General features: G+C 42.9%; 1 protein-coding gene across 1 annotated transcript in view; it reads left to right on the forward strand.

Annotated features, from left to right (window-relative positions):
* The window catches only part of tnr (tenascin R (restrictin, janusin)), a gene marked incomplete at its 5' end in the record, with an annotated part of 107,458 nt that overhangs the window by 77,542 nt on the left and 6,994 nt on the right, over positions 1-22,922 (forward strand). The window contains 4 exons of the mRNA XM_080777902.1: positions 2,378-2,508; positions 7,087-7,219; positions 12,062-12,213; positions 13,165-13,261. Of these exons, the coding sequence (XP_080634028.1) occupies positions 2,378-2,508; positions 7,087-7,219; positions 12,062-12,213; positions 13,165-13,261 (513 nt within the window). The remainder of the gene's footprint in view (positions 1-2,377; positions 2,509-7,086; positions 7,220-12,061; positions 12,214-13,164; positions 13,262-22,922) is intronic.

A 22,922-nucleotide genomic window follows, 5' to 3' on the forward strand; every position in this document is an offset into this window, starting at 1 on the left:
TGGCTGGTAAACTTGAGTCTGCTCCCCAATTGAGACATTGTAATCAGAAAAATATTTCAAGACAAGGGTGATACATAATATGGGTGAATGAATGTGCTTACTGCATGGAATAAGAAGTCACTGTCAACTTCAGAGAGAAGTGATAATCTTAGGTCCTGGCTCATGAACTGGACCGGTGCCCAATTTCCTGTGTGCGGGTGTGCATGCGTGTGCGTGTGCGTGTGCGTGTGCGCGTGTATCTGCCTGGGATACAATTCTGTAATTTATACACTTTTGCTGTTGGTGCCTACATTTGAATCCTGTGGGATTTCACCATCTGCATAATCCTATTTAGCCTTTAAATATTCAATATTTGCTTCTAGGTGCCTTGTTGTTCACTGTCACGAACGCAGGGATATTAAAAGAGTACGTGAGACAGCATGTCCTAAATAAGACCTGCGGCAAGATGCACCATATACTGTAAGCTCATCTCGATACTACTGTATACACGTGTAAACACACTCACAATATGAAGAGAACAACATGCTTCCTTAAGCCTTAAACCAAGTAAGCTTTGCTTGCGTACTGTTGGGACCTGGGGATTACAGCAAACGTCGTGCACAATTATAAGACAATTACAGCTCAATCACCTCGACTGTTGCCAACATTTCACACGGCTACATGCAACAGACACAGACCGTCTGTCATCTTGCCAGGCTTGTCTGGTTCTCAGTGGAAGAACAGTAGCGTGACTAACTGATTCGTAAATCATGTAAATGGAAACAATTCCAAGCAACCCGTGTCCAGCAGGGGTAGCAAAAGGCAGACACAAATGGATAAATGAACACTGAGGTTTTGACTGTCTGCAATACACGTTGCTCCAGGCAGGCTGACAGAACTCAGAGATCTCCCATTGACACTGAGACGTTGCTGCACAATTAGAGATATTCCATGGTAAATTGCCAAACTCGTTCCATTGTGAAACCCGTCAAGCTCTTTACGCTACTACAATATTCCCTCTGAACAAGAGACTATAGATTTGAAATGCTTGTTTGCAGTCCTAATACAATATTTTGATAGGAAGAGCTAGCGTACTCCAGTATTCCCCTCTTTGATAAGAAGATTGTATTTAGAAATGTCGGTGCAGTTGTTACATTTTTCAGTTTTTGGTACTCCTATTTTGGCTTTGACTTTCTCAAACAAGACTTTATTCCACTTCATAACTACAATATCTATTCTGGGAATTATACAGGTAGGTATATGTGGCAGTTCACCCTGCCAATGATGATACATTTAACGACCTGTATTAAGTTCCTGTGTTATTTTCCCCACATAACCTATAACCGGTTGTGACACAAATGGGTTAAAGTTTGAATTATTTATTGTGTATGTTGCAGAGAGTTATATTATTTTGACTTTATATTTATATTGTTTGATGCTTGATTCAAGTCGATTGATAATTGATTGTTGCCTCCATTGAAGGGATGTGTGTGGGGAACATGCCAACAGTGTAAGGGTTTGTTTAGAGTACTCTGATTTATCATTGTTTATATAATGTGGATAATTGGTTGAATAATATGCGACACTTGTGTACGTGTTCGTGAAATGTGATGTCATGTCTCTGGACATAAATAATGAACTGGTTTAATTGTGGAAGCAATTGATTGTGATTTACATTTTAAACATTTGAATTGAATCAATATTAGAAAGTATTTCAACCACAATAACCACAATTTTGTGAATGCATTATAGGCAAACAAAAATCATTACGAAAATTAGTTTTGATGTCAATAGCCCAATACTATTGTACTTTTACAGTAGTTCTACTGTACATTGCCGTATTGATACTTTTTCCCACCACCGATGCTCATCTTGTTTGACTGAGTCATGAAATGCTACTTAAGGTGTACACTTTGAATACCAGTAAGACGCGCAAACGCGGGAAGCGAACGCAGCTGAGACCCTGCAGATCATGTCTGTCTGTCTGTCTGTCTGTCTGTCTGTCTGTCTGTCTGTCTGTCCCGCTGTTACTGTATATGTGGACCTGGCCCCTTTTGTGCCCATATATGGAGCTGAGTGATTTATTTGTGATGGATCCAACACACTCCATATTTGGACGTACACTCCATATTTGGACGTATAGCGGGACAGACAGACACACAGACACACAGACAGACATGATCTGCTAGGTCTCATAGTAAGTGCTCACTGCGTTCGCAATCACTGCGTTCGCAATCACTGCGTTCGCAATCACTGCGTTCGCAACAATCTCTGCCACAGACGTCACACTCCCAGGGCTCTCCCCTGTGCGAGTCCTCGTGTGGCCAGAATTGGCCATGAAACTCTGATGACTTACAGTTCTTCTAAGTGATGGATGTCGTTGTTGTGTGTCCGATAGCCATGGACGCACCCCTGAACCTGACAGCCAGCGAGGTGAACCACCGCAGTGCGCTTATCTCCTGGCAGCCGCCAATGGCAGACATCGACAATTACATGCTCACCTACAAGTCAGCCGATGGCAGCCGCAAGGTTCGTATGGAGATACAGGACACGCACGCACGCACGCATGCGCGCACACACAGCGGCAGTGATGTAAATAGGTTTTCAGTGTAATGATGAGTCCCGGGATGCAGGGATGGTCTTTTAGATGAGTCCCAGGGACATTTTATGAGTCCCACATCAACAACGTTAGGAGTCATATTTAGCCCTTTTTTTTTTTTTTTTTTTTACAAATTGCAGCATTTAACTCCCATTTAATTTTATATGGTTATAATAAAAACTAAATAAACTAGAATAAAAACCAGTACAGTAGTACAGTAGTGCATCCCGTGGATGCAGATGTCGTTGTTTTATTGCGTCCCTTAAAACTCATTCAGTGCCACCTGGTGGACACCAGTTTTGGCCCTCATTGCCACCGAAGCCCATTGGAAATAAAAGAAAGAAAATGTAATGTACGTAATGTGCATATCATCACCTGCACACCAGATTAGAGGAACAGTTTGTCAGTTCATTATACAGTAAGTACAGTAAGGGACACTTTTTAATTTATTTTATTTTTATTTATTCTTTTCAAATAAGGAAACTATAATTTCAAGGGATGGTTGGGAACCCATTATGTCTCACACACATCATGTCTGTGTTGAGTGATTTGTGTACTGGTGTTGGCATTGACCAGTTGGTGTCAGCCAGAGCCATCTAATAGAAGAGTTGCGATATTGAGGGGGCAGAAAACAGCCATTTTCAAAGTGGCATGCGATTTACAAAGTGGCATGCGATTTTCAAAGTGGCATGCCATTTTCAAAGAGCATCTCCGGCTAATAGGTGTGAACGATTTTGCCTGTCACTCAAGACGGCTCCTTGTTCTTTTGCGCCAGTGACTCATGTGCCAATGCTGTGGTGGTGGGTCTGTTCCAGCTGGGGGTCTCTGTGTTGCATCCTCTGTGCCTCTGCATCCTCACTCTAATATACTGTACATACTGTAGTTGCCGTCGGGTGGAAAGCTTATGTCCAGAACGGTTACTTATGTTTCAATGGATCCAGAGAAACTCTTAATAATGCTTTTCATTGGTTCCATATTTATAAAGCCCACAGATAGACGTATACTTTCACACACAAAAACTAGATACTGTACTATTACTATATGTAATTTACGGGAAAACCATAAGAAGTTGAAATATGGAGATATGAGATTCCTGACCGGCAGCAATTATATACGTTGGTCGTTTGTTCTCGTCTCCTCTAATCGCCAACATTTGACATTATGTTTTATATTAATTAAATCACCATCGAAAACAACACAAACCAAAAGTAGTTGCCATACAGTACCATAACCAATGTTTTCAAATGGATGAATCAACACCGTGCACGGTTTGTTCTTAGAACAATAGTATACACTTATTGACCATAATTATGCAGACCACGGCCATCTTGCCATTAACTTAATGGCAGGGTGGTGGTAACTAGGTGCAATTTGCCATTGACAGCCCATACATCCAAACAGAAAAGTCCTCTGATTGTATTAAACGACGCTTCCAAACTCCAATGGCAACATGGCCTGCACGGTCTGCATAGTCAATTGGCATGCATGCCATACCCAACTAAGTGTAACTCTGGCTTCACATTCTGCTGTCCATGTCGCTTCACAATGGGTCATCAATGAGGTCCTGCTTACTAAGGCAGAAAACATTGCAGCGCAATTACCTCCGCTGTAACCTGACCATATAGCAGCCATTCAGCCCACCTCCCTCTGCACAGCCACATAATGGACTTTAGCAATTTATGACCGGTATCTGCCAGGGCGATCTCTTATCAAGCAGTGACCTATTTGGTACGCCATTAGCATTTACGCATACGTAGAGGACGTGTATCACCATTTGTTAAGTGTTTTCAAACACATGCGCGTGCGACATGCATACACAGCACCTACAGTATACTACACATACACTCATGTATTGTTTTAATCAGAAACCTTGCGTCTCCGTAATTGTGTTCCCCTGTAAATTAATGCCCTACTTCATCATAGTACAGTTTGCTACAAAAGTAGCGAAAACACCCTGTGTACAAGCTCACAACGTGTCACATGGTGACGTGAAAAGTAACGCTTTTGGACATAATGAGGTTTCCACCGACGCCAACAATATGCAATTAATACCGAGTGCGTAAATGCATATCATCCTAATGGCAATGTCGTGCCAAAAATGTGAAGATTTACAACCTCAGCTTAAGCTTTACCGAGCTAGGGGTTTTTGGGGGGTTTTTTTGGCACGTGGCACTGATGTACGACAGAGCAGAAATGTAGCGTTATTAAGACTGATCTGTGCAGTAAAGGTTGCAATGAAATTCTTATCTTGACCCTGAAAGCAGAGAGAGAGTGTCAGATCCATTGAGACAGAGAGACACCATTTACCACCTGCTCTGCTGAATAATTCACAGTGACATATTGCCTGGAAATGTGTGACTTTTTCCTGGTTCAATATTTCATTTAAATTATTTATTTTGTGTTGCCAAGTCATTATAGCCCCTGGTGGAAGAGAACGCGCATGCATTTCAGTTCAACTGAGTTCACACACACACACACACACACACACACACACACACACACACACACACACACACACACACACACACACACACACACACACACACACACACACACACACACACTACTACTTAGTGCTTATTGCTGCCAACTGCCTGAACTGACAACACTTAGTCAGACACAAGTCTTACCCGATAAAGACATAACGCAGAACACACACGTGCGCACGCACGCACGCACGCGCACACACACACACACACACACACACACACACACACACACACACACACACACACACACACACACACACACACATATGCACGGAGAGCACACTAAATCTCCCTACACTGCATGCTGCTTGAGATTTGTACAAAAGAATATGGTGGCCAATTGAGACATCATTCTTCCACAAAAAGAAAATAGTTGGAATAATGTGTTCCTTCCAAAATCATGGGATAAAAATGTATTTAAAAAAATATACCGGTAATTGAGTTATGTCGAGTTATGTGTTCTGTTATGACAGCATCTTTCAGGGTCAACAGCACTCCAACTATCACAACGAGACGAAAACTGAAACGTAAATATATGCAAATCCAACAATAACCACATTATAAAAACACTTAACACTCCTCTGAAACAGGTTGATGACTACAAGGGTTTATATATATCTTCTTCCCAAAAGGACTTTCAAACTAGGAAGGGTATGGCCTGGTCAGCCTGCAATGACATGCATAAGATCTGGTCATCCCAGCTTAGTAAGATGTTAAAAGTAAAAATATTTAAGACGATTCTACTCTATATATGGCTCTGAGACATGGACACTTTCAAAGAAATTAGAGAAACGGTTGGATGGCACTTACACCCGCCTTCTAATGAGAGAGCAACATCTGTCTTGGAAGAGCCACCCATCGACTAATCTAATATACGGCAACCTTCCCCGTGTTTCTTCACTAGTCCGATCCAGAAGAACACAGTTTGCCGGCCACTGCTACAGAGCTGAAAATGAGGTTATATCTTCCCTTCTTCTCTGGAGCCCTGACTCAAAGCAGACCAGAGGTAGAAACCTGTCGTTCCCTGATGTCATCGATAGGGACACATGCATCAGTAGGCAGGAACTGGGGATGGCAACGAAGGACCGGAAAGTCTGGCGTGGCATTGTGAAATCCATGATCTCGACCGCGGTCGAAAAATGATGACGATGACCAACCTTTAAACAGAGCTCTATATCTATCCTGGTATTATGATTACTGAGCACAACAAGGGAATGTTGTTAGAATCTTCTTGAATCAGTGCAAGGTTACAGTACCACAATATATATATATATATTGCCTGAGATATTATATCACCAAGTGAAGTCAGAGTTTTATTAACAATGTTTGGGGTTTCCAATGTGGCAGCGGAGCTTTATCCCTGACATTTACACTGGATAAAGGGATTAAATCTGCTACGTGTGTGCATGCTGATCTGTGTGTGCATTTGAGTGCCTAACCTCGAAACCTCATATCTCCATATTTCAACTTGTGTTTTTTCGTAAATGAATGCCCTACTTCATGATACACTGAGCTTCTGCTATTTTCACAATTTTCAAAGGTTTTTAAAATAGGTTTAGGACATACAAAGTTTCCGCCTGACAATGACGACATATACTGTATCTGTGTGTGGGCATGTACTATGGGTGCTTATACCTGTAGTCTCTGACTCTCTGTCGGGTGGAAACCTATGTCCGAAACTCAAAACGCGGCAGTACGACGCGTGTGTGTGTGTGTGTGTGTGTGTGTGTGTGTGTGTGTGTGTGTGTGTGTGTGTGTGTGTGTGTGTGTGTGTGTGTGTGTGTGTGTGTGTGTGTGTGTGTGTGTGTGTGTGTGTGTGTGTGTGTGTGTGTGTGTGTGTGTGTGTGTGTGTGTGTGTGTGTGTGTGTGTGTGTGTGTGTGTGTGTGTGTGTGTGTGTGTGTGTGTGTGTGTGTGTGTGTGTGTGTGTGTGTGTGTGTGTGTGTGTGTGTGTGTGTGTGTGTGTGTGTGTGTGTGTGTGTGCGTGCGTGCGTGCGTGCGTGCGTGCGTGTGCACCATAGGAGCTCATTCTGGATGCGGAGGACACGTGGATTCGTCTGGAGGGGTTGGCTGAGACCACAGAGTTCACCGTCAGACTGCAGGCAGCCAGAGGGATGGACACCAGTGATATAGTCTCCACCACATTCACCACAGGTACATACGTACGCACACACACGCACACACACGTGCACACTGGCAGAAACGTCTTTCAATTAATGCCTTATTTCATATTGTGCAGCGTCACACAATAGTAGCAGAGATATGCAAGCTCAAATCTTGGCGAAATAGACGATTTACAAGCTCACAATTCGTTGCTTTGCAGTTGCATTGCAACGCTTGTCGATCTTTCTTTCTTTCTTTCTTTTTTTTAAATGTATAAATCATACCTGACAGTCTGGCCTGACAAGGAGGTTCATGCATGAGAGTTTTCTTGCATAGTGGCTGGCATAGTGATCTTTATCTCCCCCAGGGGATAATGCATTCACTGTATGTGTGTCTGTCTGCAGCAGACCCAACAGGGATAATGCATTCACTGTATGTGTGTCTGTCTGCAGCAGACCCAACAGGGATAATGCATTCACCCCTGTATGTGTGTCTGTCTGCAGCAGACCCAACAGGGATAATGCATTCACCCCTGTATGTTTGTCTGTCTGCAGCAGACCCAACAGGGATAATGCATTCACCCCATATGTGTGTCTGTCTGCAGCAGACCCAACAGGGATAATGCATTCACCCCTGAATGTGTGTCTGTCTGCAGCAGACCCAACAGGGATAATGCATTCACCCCTGTATGTGTGTCTGTCTGCAGCAGACCCAACAGGGATAATGCATTCACCCCTGTATGTGTGTGTCTGTCTGCAGCAGACCCAACAGGGATAATGCATTCACCCCTGTATGTGTGTGTCTGTCTGCAGCAGACCCAACAGGGATAATGCATTCACCCCTGTATGTGTGTGTCTGTCTGCAGCAGACCCAACAGGGATAATGCATTCACCCCTGTATGTGTGTGTCTGTCTGCAGCAGACCCAACAGGGATAATGCATTCACCCCATATGTGTGTCTGTCTGCAGCAGACCCAACAGGGATAATGCATTCACCCCTGTATGTGTGTGTCTGTCTGCAGCAGACCCAACAGGGATAATGCATTCACCCCATATGTGTGTCTGTCTGCAGCAGACCCAACAGGGATAATGCATTCACCCCTGTATATTTGTCTGTCTGCAGCAGACCCAACAGGGATAATGCATTCACCCCTGTATGTGTGTCTGTCTGCAGCAGACCCAACAGGGATAATGCATTCACCCCTGTATGTGTGTCTGTCTGCAGCAGACCCAACAGGGATAATGCATTCACCCCTGTATGTGTGTCTGTCTGCAGCAGACCCAACAGGGATAATGCATTCACCCCTGTATGTGTGTCTGTCTGCAGCAGACCCAACAGGGATAATGCATTCACCCCTGTATGTGTGTCTGTCTGCAGCAGACCCAACAGGGATAATGCATTCACCCCTGTATGTGTGTCTGTCTGCAGCAGACCCAACAGGGATAATGCATTCACCCCTGTATGTGTGTCTGTCTGCAGCAGACCCAACAGGGATAATGCATTCACCCCTGTATGTGTGTCTGTCTGCAGCAGACCCAACAGGGATAATGCATTCACCCCTGTATGTGTGTGTCTGTCTGCAGCAGACCCAACAGGGATAATGCATTCACCCCTGTATGTGTGTCTGTCTGCAGCAGACCCAACAGGGATAATGCATTCACCCCTGTATGTGTGTCTGTCTGCAGCAGACCCAGCATCATAGTTGTTGTGCACGCTGTCAGCAGGCCAAGGACCTCAACTCCAGAATAATTTTCAAATCAGTCAACGACAACTTTAAAAAGAAAATGTAATATTATTTTAATTTGTAAACTCAGACCCACCATTGCTCCAGGCTATGGGATATATTATTCACATTGTGTACGCTGCCAACAGACCAAGGACCTCAATTACCAAATCCACTTCAAATATATGCAAATGTAAATATTTGCAGTATTTGAATAATAGTTAACTCTGTCCTCAACCTTTGTTTATCACCTAAAGATAAGGAAGACCAAACCCAGGTGGGATTTTCTATATTAAAATTCATGGCTTCTTGACCCTCCTCTGTGACTGTGTATACGATTTGAATCTCGATTCATTGTATTTGCCCAAGGAAATACGCTTTACTTGCTGTGGCTAATGTCTGTATTGTTGTACGATGTATTGTATATGTCCTTCAGCCCAGCTACAAACACAAGGACATCCTCCAGAGACAGGCTTGCCACTCTTTCTGGGGTGGGGCGAAGAAGAAAAAATATGTACATTTTGTGGTTGTACTATACCTCAGCGAATGTTTGCCTCTTTTTGGCGAATGTTCGCCTAGTATGTTATAGCCAGAATAGAGACTCGAGGGCTCTGTGGCATAAAGTTGTTTCTTCTTCTTCTTCCTCTTCCTCTTCCTCTTCCTCTTCCTCTTCCTGATCCTTGATGCTACCAGGCGGACTGAACTGCACGTGAAAGATGTTCTATACAGTCTCAGCAGTTAGCTTGGACTCAGCGTAGCATTATAAATGAGACTAGTGAAGGATGCGGTTCCATGCTGTTGACAATACAGCATTGCTAGTCTCCTTGAACCTACATAATAATTATACAGACTGACAGTCGCTGTATTTTACAGAGAGGGGGGGGGGGGGGGGGGGGGCATCACAACATTTGAGTATGTGAACAATTTTTGAAAAAAAAAATATATATATATATATATATATTAAATTTCAGGAGCTAGAAATGGGGCAACACCTTCAGCCCCCCTATTTAAAATGTATAGATAGTATACATATAAAGATTTTTGTTACTCGAGGGCATCACTGAGCACATCCCTGTGCTGTGCTTTGCTTTCTTTCACTTCTGAAGGGTATTCTTTTTTGTTTGTTTGTGGGTGTTTTGTTGGTGCGTTTGGGTGTTAATGTATTAAACGTGCCATTGCATTCTAAACTGGTCTTTCCCTATTCAATGAACCGTACATGCACAGAAAGGTGGCATAGTCTGCTCTATACACAGTTGACTGTATTTATTCATATACGAAAACAGCACTTGCACTTTATAGCCACGTAGCGGCCCGGCCTGTTAGCGGGGCTCCCCGCTGTTAATGTACATCACCACATTTACAGTGTATCATTAAAATTGATTTTAGCTCAGTGTGAGCTTGTATTTGCTTCTAGATCGATTTAAGTGTATATCATTTATAATCTGAATAAAATGTTCACAGATCGTAGAAGTTCCTGTTAAAGTTGCAGCCACTAAATAGAATGTATGTAAAGCTCTCCGTTTTACAAAAACTACCCATTATTGTATTTAGGATAGTTCACCAGAGTATCTTCAAAAACATATTGTACTTTGGCAGCAGGTTTCCTGTAGGCAATGTTACGTAATGTCACCAAAACAAAAACAAAACACTTCCACAACCCTCTCAGTTACAGTAGATGCACGCTCTGCCCACAATCCAATGGTCCAGTAAAGAAACTGTAATGAAAGTAAAAAATGAAAATAAATAATGTATTGTGCGACTGTGGCTCAGGAGGTAGAGCAGGACGTCCAATGATCCATGGGTCGGCGGTTCGAATCCCGGCTCCTCCTGTCTACATGTCGAAGTGTCCTTGGACAAGACACTGAACCCCACATTGCTCCCGATGTGCTGGTTGGTGCTGTACCTTGCATGGCTTCTGCCGCAATCGGTGTATGAATGGGTGAATGTAATGCACAATCTATGTAAAAGCGCCTTGGATAAAGGCGCTATATAAATGCACCATTTACCATTCAGAAGACGTGAATCAAAGTTACATTTAAACTAACTTCCTTGTAACTCAAAGTCACAAGGAAAATGTGAAACTTTCAGTTTAAAGGTCATTACACACTGGCGAATTGGCGACGCGATATATTCGTGTGAATAATTTGCATTTAAAACAAAAATTTGAAGTCCATGCAAGCTTCCACATCAGTGGCGAAAATGCGACCGTTTTCGCACTTTATTTGTTCGCTCTGGTGTCGTATTTTGCAGAGATTCGCAGGCGAACTGCAACATGCAATATTTCGCATTTTCAGATCGCTTATTCGCATCGCGTCGCTAATTCGCCAGTGTGTAATGACCTTAAGTCTTATTCTTTCAATTAAACTCTTTTTTGATTATGATCAAAACCTTCGGGCTGAATCTGATAACTACTGTATACCACCAATTACTAATGACAGCATCCTGACGTGCTGCTTCTCTGCCTGGTATGCGAGCTGTGCCACTCACCAGTAAGCATTAGTGAGATGCCTTCCCTCAGGGATAGGAGAAGCAGTGCGTAGCCAAGGCTGAGTGGATTATCAAGGACACTCGCTACCCCAACCACAATCTATTCTACTGAATGTATCAAAAGCCATTGGACCGGAGTATGGAGCAGTTTCCACCTGTCACCTTCCAGGCTGTTGAACAAGCACTGAGCCCTATCCCAATGCCAGTCTTCGACACAGGCCATCACACGGGCATTATCACGTTATGCATATATGACTATGATTATACTCCACTGTCTGCTGCACTGGCACTATCACTTACAGTATGTATAGTCTTCATGTTTAATATCTGGGCAGCCATAGCTGAATGGTTAGTGAGGTTGTCCACAGTTCACACCCCAGCGTCCCTGAACAAGACCCTTAACCCCTAACTGTTCCCTGCAGGGTGCTGTATTAATGGCACCCACTGCTCCTAATGGTTATGACGGGTAAATGCAGAGGACACATTTTACATACGTGTGACAACTAAATCCGCCCAAGGAGTTGTGAGCTTGTATATGGGTTTATATACCGTAGGCGCGACCCGCGACCCATGAAAAATGGTTCCATGGACCCATTATATGGGTCACCCACAGCCCTTTGTTTTTAAAACACTGCCGTGATACTGTAGAACACCTGGCTTCACTTGTTCTCTTCCTCCCGCAGGGAGCCGTCTCTTCAGCACGCCTCAGAACTGTGCCCAGCACTTGCTGAATGGAGAGACGCTGAGTGGCGTCTATACCATCTACATCCAGAGGGACCCCAGCCAGGGTGTGCAGGTCTACTGCGACATGACCACCGACGAGGGAGGCTGGATTGTAAGATGTATACATTTTATAGTGTCTTGTCTTTAATGTTCTCAGTGATGGAAGAAGTACGTAATCACATGTTTTCAATAGTAGTATCAATACTACAATGTAGGTTGTAAAAGTATTTGCTTCAAAATATACTTAGCGTACCAGAAGTAAGGAGCAGTATACTTACTGTGCAGAATGTCCCATTTCACAACTTCAAAATGTATAAAACTCCTTTGAAAATAGCAGATCTACAATCTCACAATGGAGCTTGTAGATCGGCTATTTCCAAACGGACAAAATATATATAGGGCTGAAGAGATGTATCTTTTGTGATAATAATCTAAATCTGAAAAGTAACTAGTAATTAAAGATGGCAATAGCAAAATTGGTCCGGCCCAGTGCTGTTTTCCACAGCTCTGGAAAACCAGATCCGTGCCATAAAAGGGCACAGATCTGCATTGCTCCAATGTAAGTGGATTACTGTATGTATTATGTACTGTAACTAGGCCGGGATAGTGGAAAAAAAAGTACAATATTTGCCTTTGAGATGTACAGGTAGTGGAGTAGAAGTAAAAAGTTAAAAGAAAATGGAAATACTGAAGTAAATAAAAAATACCTCAACATTGTACCTAAGGGCCTGGGTCATGGCTCAGCGGTCCAGGCACTTTGGCAGGTAATCCAGTCTGGCAGTGTGCCGCAGGCTCCACTCCCCATCCCAGTCTGTATATATATAAAAATAAAAGGTGAAAGCCACAAAACAAAAACATTTAAAAAGAAAACAAAAAGTACAGTACTTGAGAAAATGTACGTAATTTACACGACTGGATGTTCTGCAAGTCACCTCTCGTGTCTGTGTGTGTGTGTCATGGCTTGCGTGCGCGTGCCTTGTCGTGTCGTGTGTGACAGACGCTTAACACTACTGATGATTGATTTGTCTCAAATGTCAGCGTCACAATTCTGGTGTTTTTGCAGGTGTTCCAGAGACGACAGAACGGCCTCACAGACTTCTCCAGGAAGTGGAGCGACTATCGCGTGGGCTTTGGAAACCTAGAGGATGAATTCTGGCTGGGTAAGAACCTTATGTCACCAATAGAGGGTATGCACGTGACTTCATCACCATACACCTACTGTGTAGGCAAAAAAAAAACGACTGTCTGGCCTTGACAGCCCATACCGTACATCCAAACAGAAAAGTCCTATCTGATTGCATTATACGACGTTAAACAGCGTTAAACTCACTCAGTCTATACTATAGCAACAATCAGCTTCAGGCAAGACTACGTAGTATACTCACTGCAAGGCATATTGAGTTGCAGCCTGGTGCATGCTGGGATTTTTTATTTATTGCCTTTTTTACCCTTTTTGTATAAGCTAGATTTGTGCACGGTGAAGGCACGTGAACCTCTAGTTTTGAACATTCTCAGGGTTATAAATGGACAGGGATGGAGCTCGTTAAGGTTTTATTGATAACGATCACCTTATCGAGCAGGCTTATTGAGCCGGGTCCTTATCGAACGATGATGACGCAACCGCCCGTCGCGTCCCGGCCCCTTATATAGTACGTCAGCCACTGCGGCTATACACCGATAAGAGGCTCGACAAGCCAAAAGCTTATTGATACTGATGGATGAACCGTTTTGTACATTAACACTGGTTGTACAATATATATGAAGAAGGAAGGCACCTGGAGCAACGTGACAACGTTTCTGTTGTGATCTCACTGGAGCAACGTGATCTAACGTTTCTGTTGTGATCTCACTGGAGCAACGTGACAACGTTTCTGTTGTGATCTCCGTTCGTTGACCAACCGTGTGGTCCTCTTGAAAGTCTGTCTTGATGTCGATACATCTTCATCAGGTCCTGATGACCTCCTGAGATGCACCGCGGCCAGCCTCAATTTGGCTTGAGGCGCAGTGGACCACCTCTCTGTTCCTTGTACAATATATCTCGTTTGACCCGGTGCCTCGTAATTCAGGCGCTTATCTATTCTATTCTGTGTGTGTGTGTGTGTGTGTGTGTGTGTGTGTGTGTGTGTGTGTGTGTGTGTGTGTGTGTGCGCACCTTCCTAGGGACTTCAGCCCTAATGTGTCTCTAATTTATAGTGTCAGCTGGACGAGGTGCAATCTTTTTTCAGCATTCGACTCAGCATGAGAGTCTATTATCTGTGATCAGGACAGGATCCTCAAACCATTAGAGCACTCATCCACTCAATCGTCTCACATGCTGCACTTGATTCATAGTGACACGTTTAGTACACATTTAGTGCCAGTAGTGGACACAATACTTACATTGTGAAATAAAATGCCTCGTCTTTTCCATTGTCTTCCCGTAATCCTAAAGCTGCATTTTATATTTACCCGGAACCTGGGTTTTATGTTTTTTGTGTGGTATCTGTGCTCATAGATGTAGATCTATGAGCACAGATACCACACAAAAAACATAAAGACATAAATCATACACAGTGTGATTCTGTGTGGTATCTGTGCTCATAGATCTACACTACACACAGTGTGATTCTGTGTGGCATCTGTGCTCATAGATCTACTACACTACACACAGTGGCGCATCCCAGCCTCTTGACCACAAGAGCCTACAGTAGGGGAATATCTGCAAAGAAGTGCACTAAAATTGAACCACTTTGTATGCAAACGTATAAGTGGTTAAGGAGCACAGCTGGCCTCAGCTGCTGTGGGCATGTCCACTATGACCTTCCATTAATCACGTCAGACACAATGTGCCAATTTGCATGGCTGAGCTCCTATTACGGCTCCATTGGTGGTTTGGAGTCGGACTGCATTTTGAGCCAAGAAAGCAGAGGAGGAAAGTTGGAGGTGGAAACGTAACATCTAAAAAAAATCTACTGGCTGTATCGCCTTGGAATTTGATGTACCCTAATGCTCCCCAGAGGAACCCATCATACCCATGTATGATGTACGCTAATGCTCCCCAGAGGAACCCATCATACCCCATGGCCTCTAGCAACACCGTTATTAACCACAGCTGACCCGACGGCCTTTCCTCCTGCCAGAGGGAAAGGCCATGGGGTCACCCATGGTTCATAAGGTTGGTGCTGGTCGTCTATAGCAACACCCCTATAGGCTATCTATTGTCCAGATTGCTATGAAACTTGTTGAAGGCATTCATGATCCTTAGAGCAAGACATCAAGCCACAAGGAGTGACCCCTACAGTATGACCTTTGCTCCAAGTTTGTACTTATCTTATAATAGAAGCCATATAGTCTAATCGGCAGATTGAAGGATCATAGGCATTTAGGCACTAGTGGGTAATGTACTGTAAAGCCCAACACACACCGTCTGTGAAGCGGGTGCGCAGCGGCAACTCCTGGAAAATAGAACAGTGGCGTATCGGAGCGTCAGGCGAGGCGTGAACGCGCACCAGCGCGCGTCGGACGCCGCCGGTGTGGGATAGGTTAATTGACAATAACGGAGACGGCTAACTTGACGTGCGGCGTTCGCAGACTGTGTGTGTTGGGCTTAAGCTATAGAGAATGCTCCAGATTAGATATGACTGGTCCATCAAGATTTATTAAGTATTATTCGCAGATTATTTGCTTATTATATGCATATTATTCGCGTATTATTCGCATATTATTCACGTATTCTACGCGAATCGAGTAGCAAATCGAGTGGCAAAGTCAGTGGAAAAGTGATTTTAACGTCTCTTAACATCGTCTATAGTCAGATAGGACTTTTCTGTTTGGATGTATGGGCTGTCAAGGCCAGAAAGTAGTGTTTTGCCACTCGGTAGGCGTTCCCTCATAACTTCGCAGGTATGATTATGATGTCACGTGCATACCCTCTATAGGGGATGAAAAAGTAGCACATGTCGACATGTCGATTTACACAGAGTTTTGAGCTTGTGGATCTGCTACTTGTGATGTTTCTATGTCAGTCGTTCCCATTCGAAAATATGTGTACACTCTCAGAGTTACAGTCCCACAAGGGTCCATTTGGTTCCAAACTATAATTTAGCTGGGGGCCCCCTGGAACTACCCCAAGGACCCCTGGGGGTCCCGGACCCCACTTTGGGAACCACTGCTCTATGTGACACTGTAGTGTGATCATGTATAGGTTGTTAATGTACGAAAACACAAAACGTTTGAATGTTGGAGATAAGAGGTGTCCGCCGCAGAAAATATTGTCTTTTTTGAGGGGCGCTCCTACAGTATATTCAGCTATTAGTGCAGATTTCCATCCTACACAAACATTAAATTCCCATTGACAATGAATGGAGAATTTTACGTCGATGTCTGAGCAAATAAGCACAGTGTCTATTTTACGTCGTGATGATGTGCGATGATAAGAACGCCCCTCACTTCACACGGGTGTGATTTTCTTTGTATCATACATACTACAACATTTAAAAATAGTGAAACATAGCCGATCTGTACACAAGCTTGAAGATCATCTGTTTTCACTATACTTTTGTGCAACACTCGCTTTCAGAATGAACTACAGTACATGCTCTGTTATATACCGCACATACTGTACATGTTGAATGTATTGCTTTGTTTTTGTTTTTACTTATAGTGCGTCACATTTAAATGTGATTTGGAGAGAGAGAGAGAGAGAGAGAGAGAGAGAGAGCGCAAGAGTGACCAAGCTTTCTTGCTCCTTTTAGAAGTGGGCTGACCATGAATTGTACATTCATGGTCAGTGCAGTCGCTTCATCTTCACGCTGTGTAATACTAATAGTTGGTCCAAATGAGCCTTCCCAAACCACCGCTCCCTAGGGGATGAACACTACTGGTTTTGGTAGCGAGTAGCGACCGACCCCATGGATTTAGCTTGATCTACCCTAACTAAAATATCTGGTTGAATGTACATACAGCAGTATGGTCTCTAGGAGTTGCTAGCGGGGCATATTCAAATGGTATGATTCAGTGTAAACCTGCAAAAAAAATGTATGAGCTGAATTACGAGGACTCAGTCGGATATATAGGTTTGCCTTTTGTGTGTGTGTGTGTGTGTGTGTGTGTGTGTGTGTGTGTGTGTGTGTGTGTGTGTGTGTGTGTGTGTGTGTGTGTGTGTGTGTGTGTGTGTGTGTGTGCGTGCGCGCGTGACTGCGTGTGTGCGTGCGTTATATGATTCAACACTTGTGAATGAACAAGAGAGTGAGATTCTTTGTCAAAAGATAATGCTGAAAAGAAAATCACAAAATGTCACTTGAAAAGAGCAACACATTTCCCGTGATTAAAGTGTGTCACCTCAATTTTAGACTTGTGCAATAAACCAACGCTTGCCTGACCCTCGAGACAAAAGAGCAGCTATTTGCCAGTGTCTGTGCAAACGAACACTGCAGAAGGTCAGCACTCTTTGTTCATCTCATCACTTGATGTCAAAAAGTCTAATTCATTAGTTTAGTGGATTCTCACAAAGCTCTCCTTGAAATGACTTGGTATTTGTCTTAAGACAAAAACAATAGAACCCAGCCGACATTTTCTTTCTATTTTCTCTCATTTTTTTCTCATCTTTTTCCAAGGCCTGTCTTTTATGTCATGGTTTGTGCTTTTGGATAATAATAATTAAATATTGCCTACATTTTTTCATTCAGCAAATCTCAACTCGGGGGGGAAAAATGGCTTTTGAACTTTTTTTCTGGCATTTTTAATAGTTAATTTCTTTTTATAGTGATAGTGGAGAGAGAGAGATAGAGTAGAGGAATGCCATACAGCAACTGGTCCGGCCAGCCAGGAATCGAACCAGGGACCCGCTGATCAGGGTATTTTGTCCCCATGTGCTATCCCCCTAACAACATGGCTATTGGGACTTCTGTCTTATATCCTAGTTAGAATCCCAGAGCAGTTGGGATTGAGATATAAACATTATTGCTCTCTCAGTCTAATGCAGTGATTGTCAGTGATTGTCCGTTCCATTTCAACGGCCCACGGACATCCATTTGATAAAATGTTGTACTGTATGTCTTGGACCCCAATCTACACTGTAAAAGCGTACAAATGGAACCAAATTCGGGTCCATTTGGTTCCATTTGTACACTCCATTGGTGGACCCAGTTGCAGGCACAATTGGACCGCTGGTGGTCCAGATGTTGAGAAAGGTCTATTATTGGTTTGAGAATGTTGCAGTGAGTTTGTTTCTTTTGACTTACGCTGGCCTTTTGACCAAGAAGTTGTACCAACTCCGCTGCTGTGTTGAACCTCCCAACCCTTGTGCTGATGATAAATATTTAGATTAGAAGCTTGTTTCAGTTGATAAAGACTTTCATACTGTGACATTCTCTTGCTCCAGTGCTACTGAAACAACACAAAATACATGCAGATACATGCAGGAAAACTCTCTGCGCCTAGGTCTCCATTATCAGAGTCACGCACCTCATATAGCGCAGAGGAATTTAATATTTTCTTCTTTATTCATTCATGTATTCTCTTCTAAAAAGCCACATCCCAAAGCCACGATACACTATTCTTCATGGAAATCTACCCCCTGGCTTAACTCATAGCCTGTGTGGGAATCAAGTCCTGTGAGAATGATCCTTCTATCACGGCACTCGAGGACAGAAGGACCGCTAAATAGAATTTTTGAGCCTGTGCATTTTCACGCTGTAGGGGATTACATTACCTTATTCTGAGATGCACTTATTCCCTCGCTCCTCTCCTTTTATTATCCCTCTTCATACTGTACGTCCATAAAAGCTCGGCTTAATGTCACCTCAGGCTGTGTCAAATCAAGTGCTCCCTGCATGTGTGCTCCCATGCCTCCAGCCGTCCGAGCTCTGCTGCTGGATTACACAACAGCAATTTAGTACATTTACTTAAGTACTGTACCTAAGTATAATTTTGAGTTTTTTTCTTTTTTTTTCTTTTTTACTTTACTGTAGTATTTCCAATGTCCAATACTTCTACTCCACTACATCTCAGATCCAAATTTATTTGAAAACTTTATAGTTACTTAGATAGATTTGACCCCCATTACCCACTTCAACCCTATTTCGGCCATTTGAAAATAGCCGATCTACAAGCTCACAATGCGCCGTAATGTGACGCTTTATGAGCTTTTATAGATCCGCGATTTTCAAAAGATCTTTTTTGTAAAGTTTTTATCCCACGCCACAGTTTTGTAACCCATTTTTTCACCCAGTGTCAATTGCCTATATTATGTAATCCCTCCCGCCAACGTGGGGAGAGCATTGGACTGACTTCATGCTTCCTTCAGTGCATGAGGAGTCCAAGCTGCTTCTTTTCTTGTGATTTCTGATTTCACCGTTTTCCCCAGTTCGACGTAGCACGTGGAAGAAACACGTTATTCCAACCAGAAGTAACAGATCAGGTGTGTGTGTGTGTGTGTGTGTGTGTGTGTGTGTGTGTGTGTGTGTGTGTGTGTGTGTGTGTGTGTGTGTGTGTGTGTGTGTGTGTGTGTGTGTGTGTGTGTGTGTGTGTGTGTGTGTGTGTGTGTGTGTGTGTGTGTGTGTGTGTGTGTGTGTGTGTGTGTGTGTGTGTGTGAGAACATCCTGTTAGCGCTGTATAGCAACGCTCAGCAGCAGCTGCACGGAGCCGGCCCGCTGCACACAGATGTCCATTACTACAGTTCTGCCCAGTGAACTGGTTGACCATTTGGACAGTTTTACTTCACAAATCTGTGAAGTCTTGGGTCAACAAAGGATGAGCAATCACCTTTTCAACCTATTTGAAATACCGTAAACCCTCGTTCTGGGAGAAACATAATGTGAGCTACAGAGCTTTGACATAACGACACGTATGGTGTAAATGCCCTCTTACATTAAAAAGTCATCAGACCTTTCTACCCATTCACGGCCTGTGATGTAAACATTTATGCACAGGACACACACAGGGCTGTGGATAACGTAATGGGTTTTGCACAGTTGTTATGACGAACAATGTCAAAAGTATTAAATAGTTTGTTCAAATTGACTTGAAACATTCTGATGGCAGTCTACTGCGCGAGTCCCCCTGCACTCACAGCATGTTGATTAATGATGTCTCACATCTTAACGCATCTCATGTGGAGGCAGCTACTGTAAGCTAACCACCCATGCTCTCGATATTGTCATTGTGTAATGTGCATTAACGTCGCTGTGCATTTAAAAGCCCCATGAAATGGCTATAGCAGCATGCATCTTTAAGTGTTTTATAGGGAATAAGAGTGTTGGACTTGGTCCATGGATGGGATGAAACACATGCACCTTAAGGCTCATATTGGGTCGTCTTGTCAACTTAAAATAAGCTACTGTAGATAGATTCAAACATTGATTTAGATTTGATGGGGTCTTTCACATTTTGAGGTACAATGTGACAGCCCTTATTTCTAGATTAATCCTTTGCATCTAGGACCACATTCTAGCACATACATTGATACTGCATGCACGCACGCTAACTTACAGGAGGAGTGAACCATTTTCACATTATGTGCAACTAAAAAAGAAAAGAAAAAGGTTTGGACATAATGAAAAATAATAATAACAGAAAATGTAGTAGCAAAAAGGTCATTGCACAAACTGTAGTACAGATGGTCAGGTCAGGTTTTATACAGTGTCAACATGTTTGACCTTCATTGTCCTTCTGTTGCGGGCCGGACAGCTGTTCTGACCCCAGAGCAACATTTAGCTAATCACCGCCACTGCTGTGCACTGAACAGCAATCCATTCAGTTGCATGGAGTCATAAACACTCATATTAAATCCATTCACTGCGAAAGGAACAGGCCCTTAACTGGCCAGCAGTAAAGAATATGGAAATTAAGCTGTCATTATTACTGTATCGGTTTTAAAGTATCTGTTTTTATTACTGCTGGAGGACAATCCATTCTCCCTGCTGCCTGCTGAACACAAAGTTAGCTTGAAGATGTAATGAAGTTAAAGAAATGACTGAGGACAATATGTGACCGACCATTATCCTGTTCTTTGTTGGTCGGACCACAGCGGTGGTTCACAGTGGTTCACAGTGACTGAAGTTCCACCATTGTTCAGCAAGTTGGCCTAACGATGAAACTAGCAAATTGCAAAGCAATCATTCTGCCAGGCTATGGGTTGCGGACCCGCCAGGCCACGGTATGTAGTCTATCGTAAAAACATGACATTTGTCATGATTTGACACCAGAGCTAGTTTTTCTTTCCCTCTGTCCTCGCCTCTATATAAAAGTTGTATTAAAACCCAATGTCATGGCTTACAAGCTGCTGCTGGGGACTTTTAATTGTTTCTAATATTACCTTTGATCATGCATGTTCAGATATGATTATATAAAACTCTCTTGCCAACATAACACAAACCCACTCCAAGACAGGGAACATATTTTATATTCCAGAAAGGAAGATCTGCTCAAAATGTTAATTTGACTCAGTATTTTATATCACCATTATCTGTGGCAATCACATCAGCACATTGTTCAATGTATTTTATCTGTTGGATGTCTTTCAGTCTTCATTTCATTCTTCAATCGAGTAATTTCAGTCCGGGTCTTAGCGAACTCATCACTTATATATTATTCAATCACTCTTGGGTGTTTATTTTAGTCTTCATTTCAAACAAAATGTGTTTTGGCGCGTTGATGCCGTCGTACTGACTGTTTTTTTGCATGCACTGCATGCACGTTACCATAATTGTACATGACGTTCTAACTATTACTCAGAGTATAATTTTAACATCATAGATTTCACTCTGTAGTTTTTGAATTGAACATATTGATAAACGTCCCTGTTGCGTTTCCAATTGCTGCGGGTGACATAATGTGAAGGCAAACGCAGCAAATTAAATAATATGCAAGAATGAGGCAACTTCTCCGCCCATTCGCATCGACTCTTACCGAAGTATAGGTGTGAATAATATTATGACCTAAGACAAGGGCCGTCCCTAATATAAAAGTGACAGACATATGACGTGACCTGACACTGAGCGCCTTAGACCACGGTCATGGACTTCCGTTACAGTCCAGCCAATCCGAAGCTTACTTGAGTTTGTCTCTTGCAAAACCTGTGCATGCCGACTTGATTCTATGACCCTGGAATTGAAGATGTAAGATAGTGGATCTGACCATGTGAGACTTGAAAATGAACAACAGGGGGCATGTCTTGCCTTTAAGGCAATTATATTCAACAATATTTCTGTTTAGAGTAGAAAAGTTTGTGAATACTTTATTGTGAATACCACTGCTTTATTTTGAAAACTCACTTTAATGAGTCACTTCCTGTTAGCACCATTTTGCATGCAGCAGAGCTAGAGAAGGCAGACCTGCTCAGAGCTTGAGTCTTTAAACACATCTTACCCACTTGGGAGCATTTTTGATGCAATGTCGTAAGTTGTGCTGGTGAATCCAGTTATTGTAACTTTCTGTGATATGATATGATATTCTGTGTATGTTTATTTGGAATTCTAAACAATGTTTGCTGCTGTCTGCAGAGCAGTGCAGGACTGCAGGTGTATGTCCTCTTGCTAATTACACTGCAGTGTGTATGTGGTTTAGCCACAGTGTGATTTCTAATTGCCTGGGTGTGCAATGCTGTCAATTTAGAACAGACACTGAATGTTTGTATTGTTTTATTATTTTACAGTTTTTACCATCAAGTCATCAAAGAAGTATACAAGTAAACGGTCAATTCCAACCTTGATTCTGTCTTCATTGGCTGTGGTTTAGCTTGGTGTTAATTGACAGTCCCATACACTGCTTGAGAACACTATAGGGCATATATGAACCAATTCAAGGCCAACATACATATGTTGGGACAGGATTATAGGCGGA

The sequence above is a fragment of the Protomyctophum bolini genome (assembly GCF_963924005.1).
Source record: "Protomyctophum bolini genome assembly, chromosome: 12".
Classification (NCBI taxonomy): domain Eukaryota; kingdom Metazoa; phylum Chordata; class Actinopteri; order Myctophiformes; family Myctophidae; genus Protomyctophum; species Protomyctophum bolini.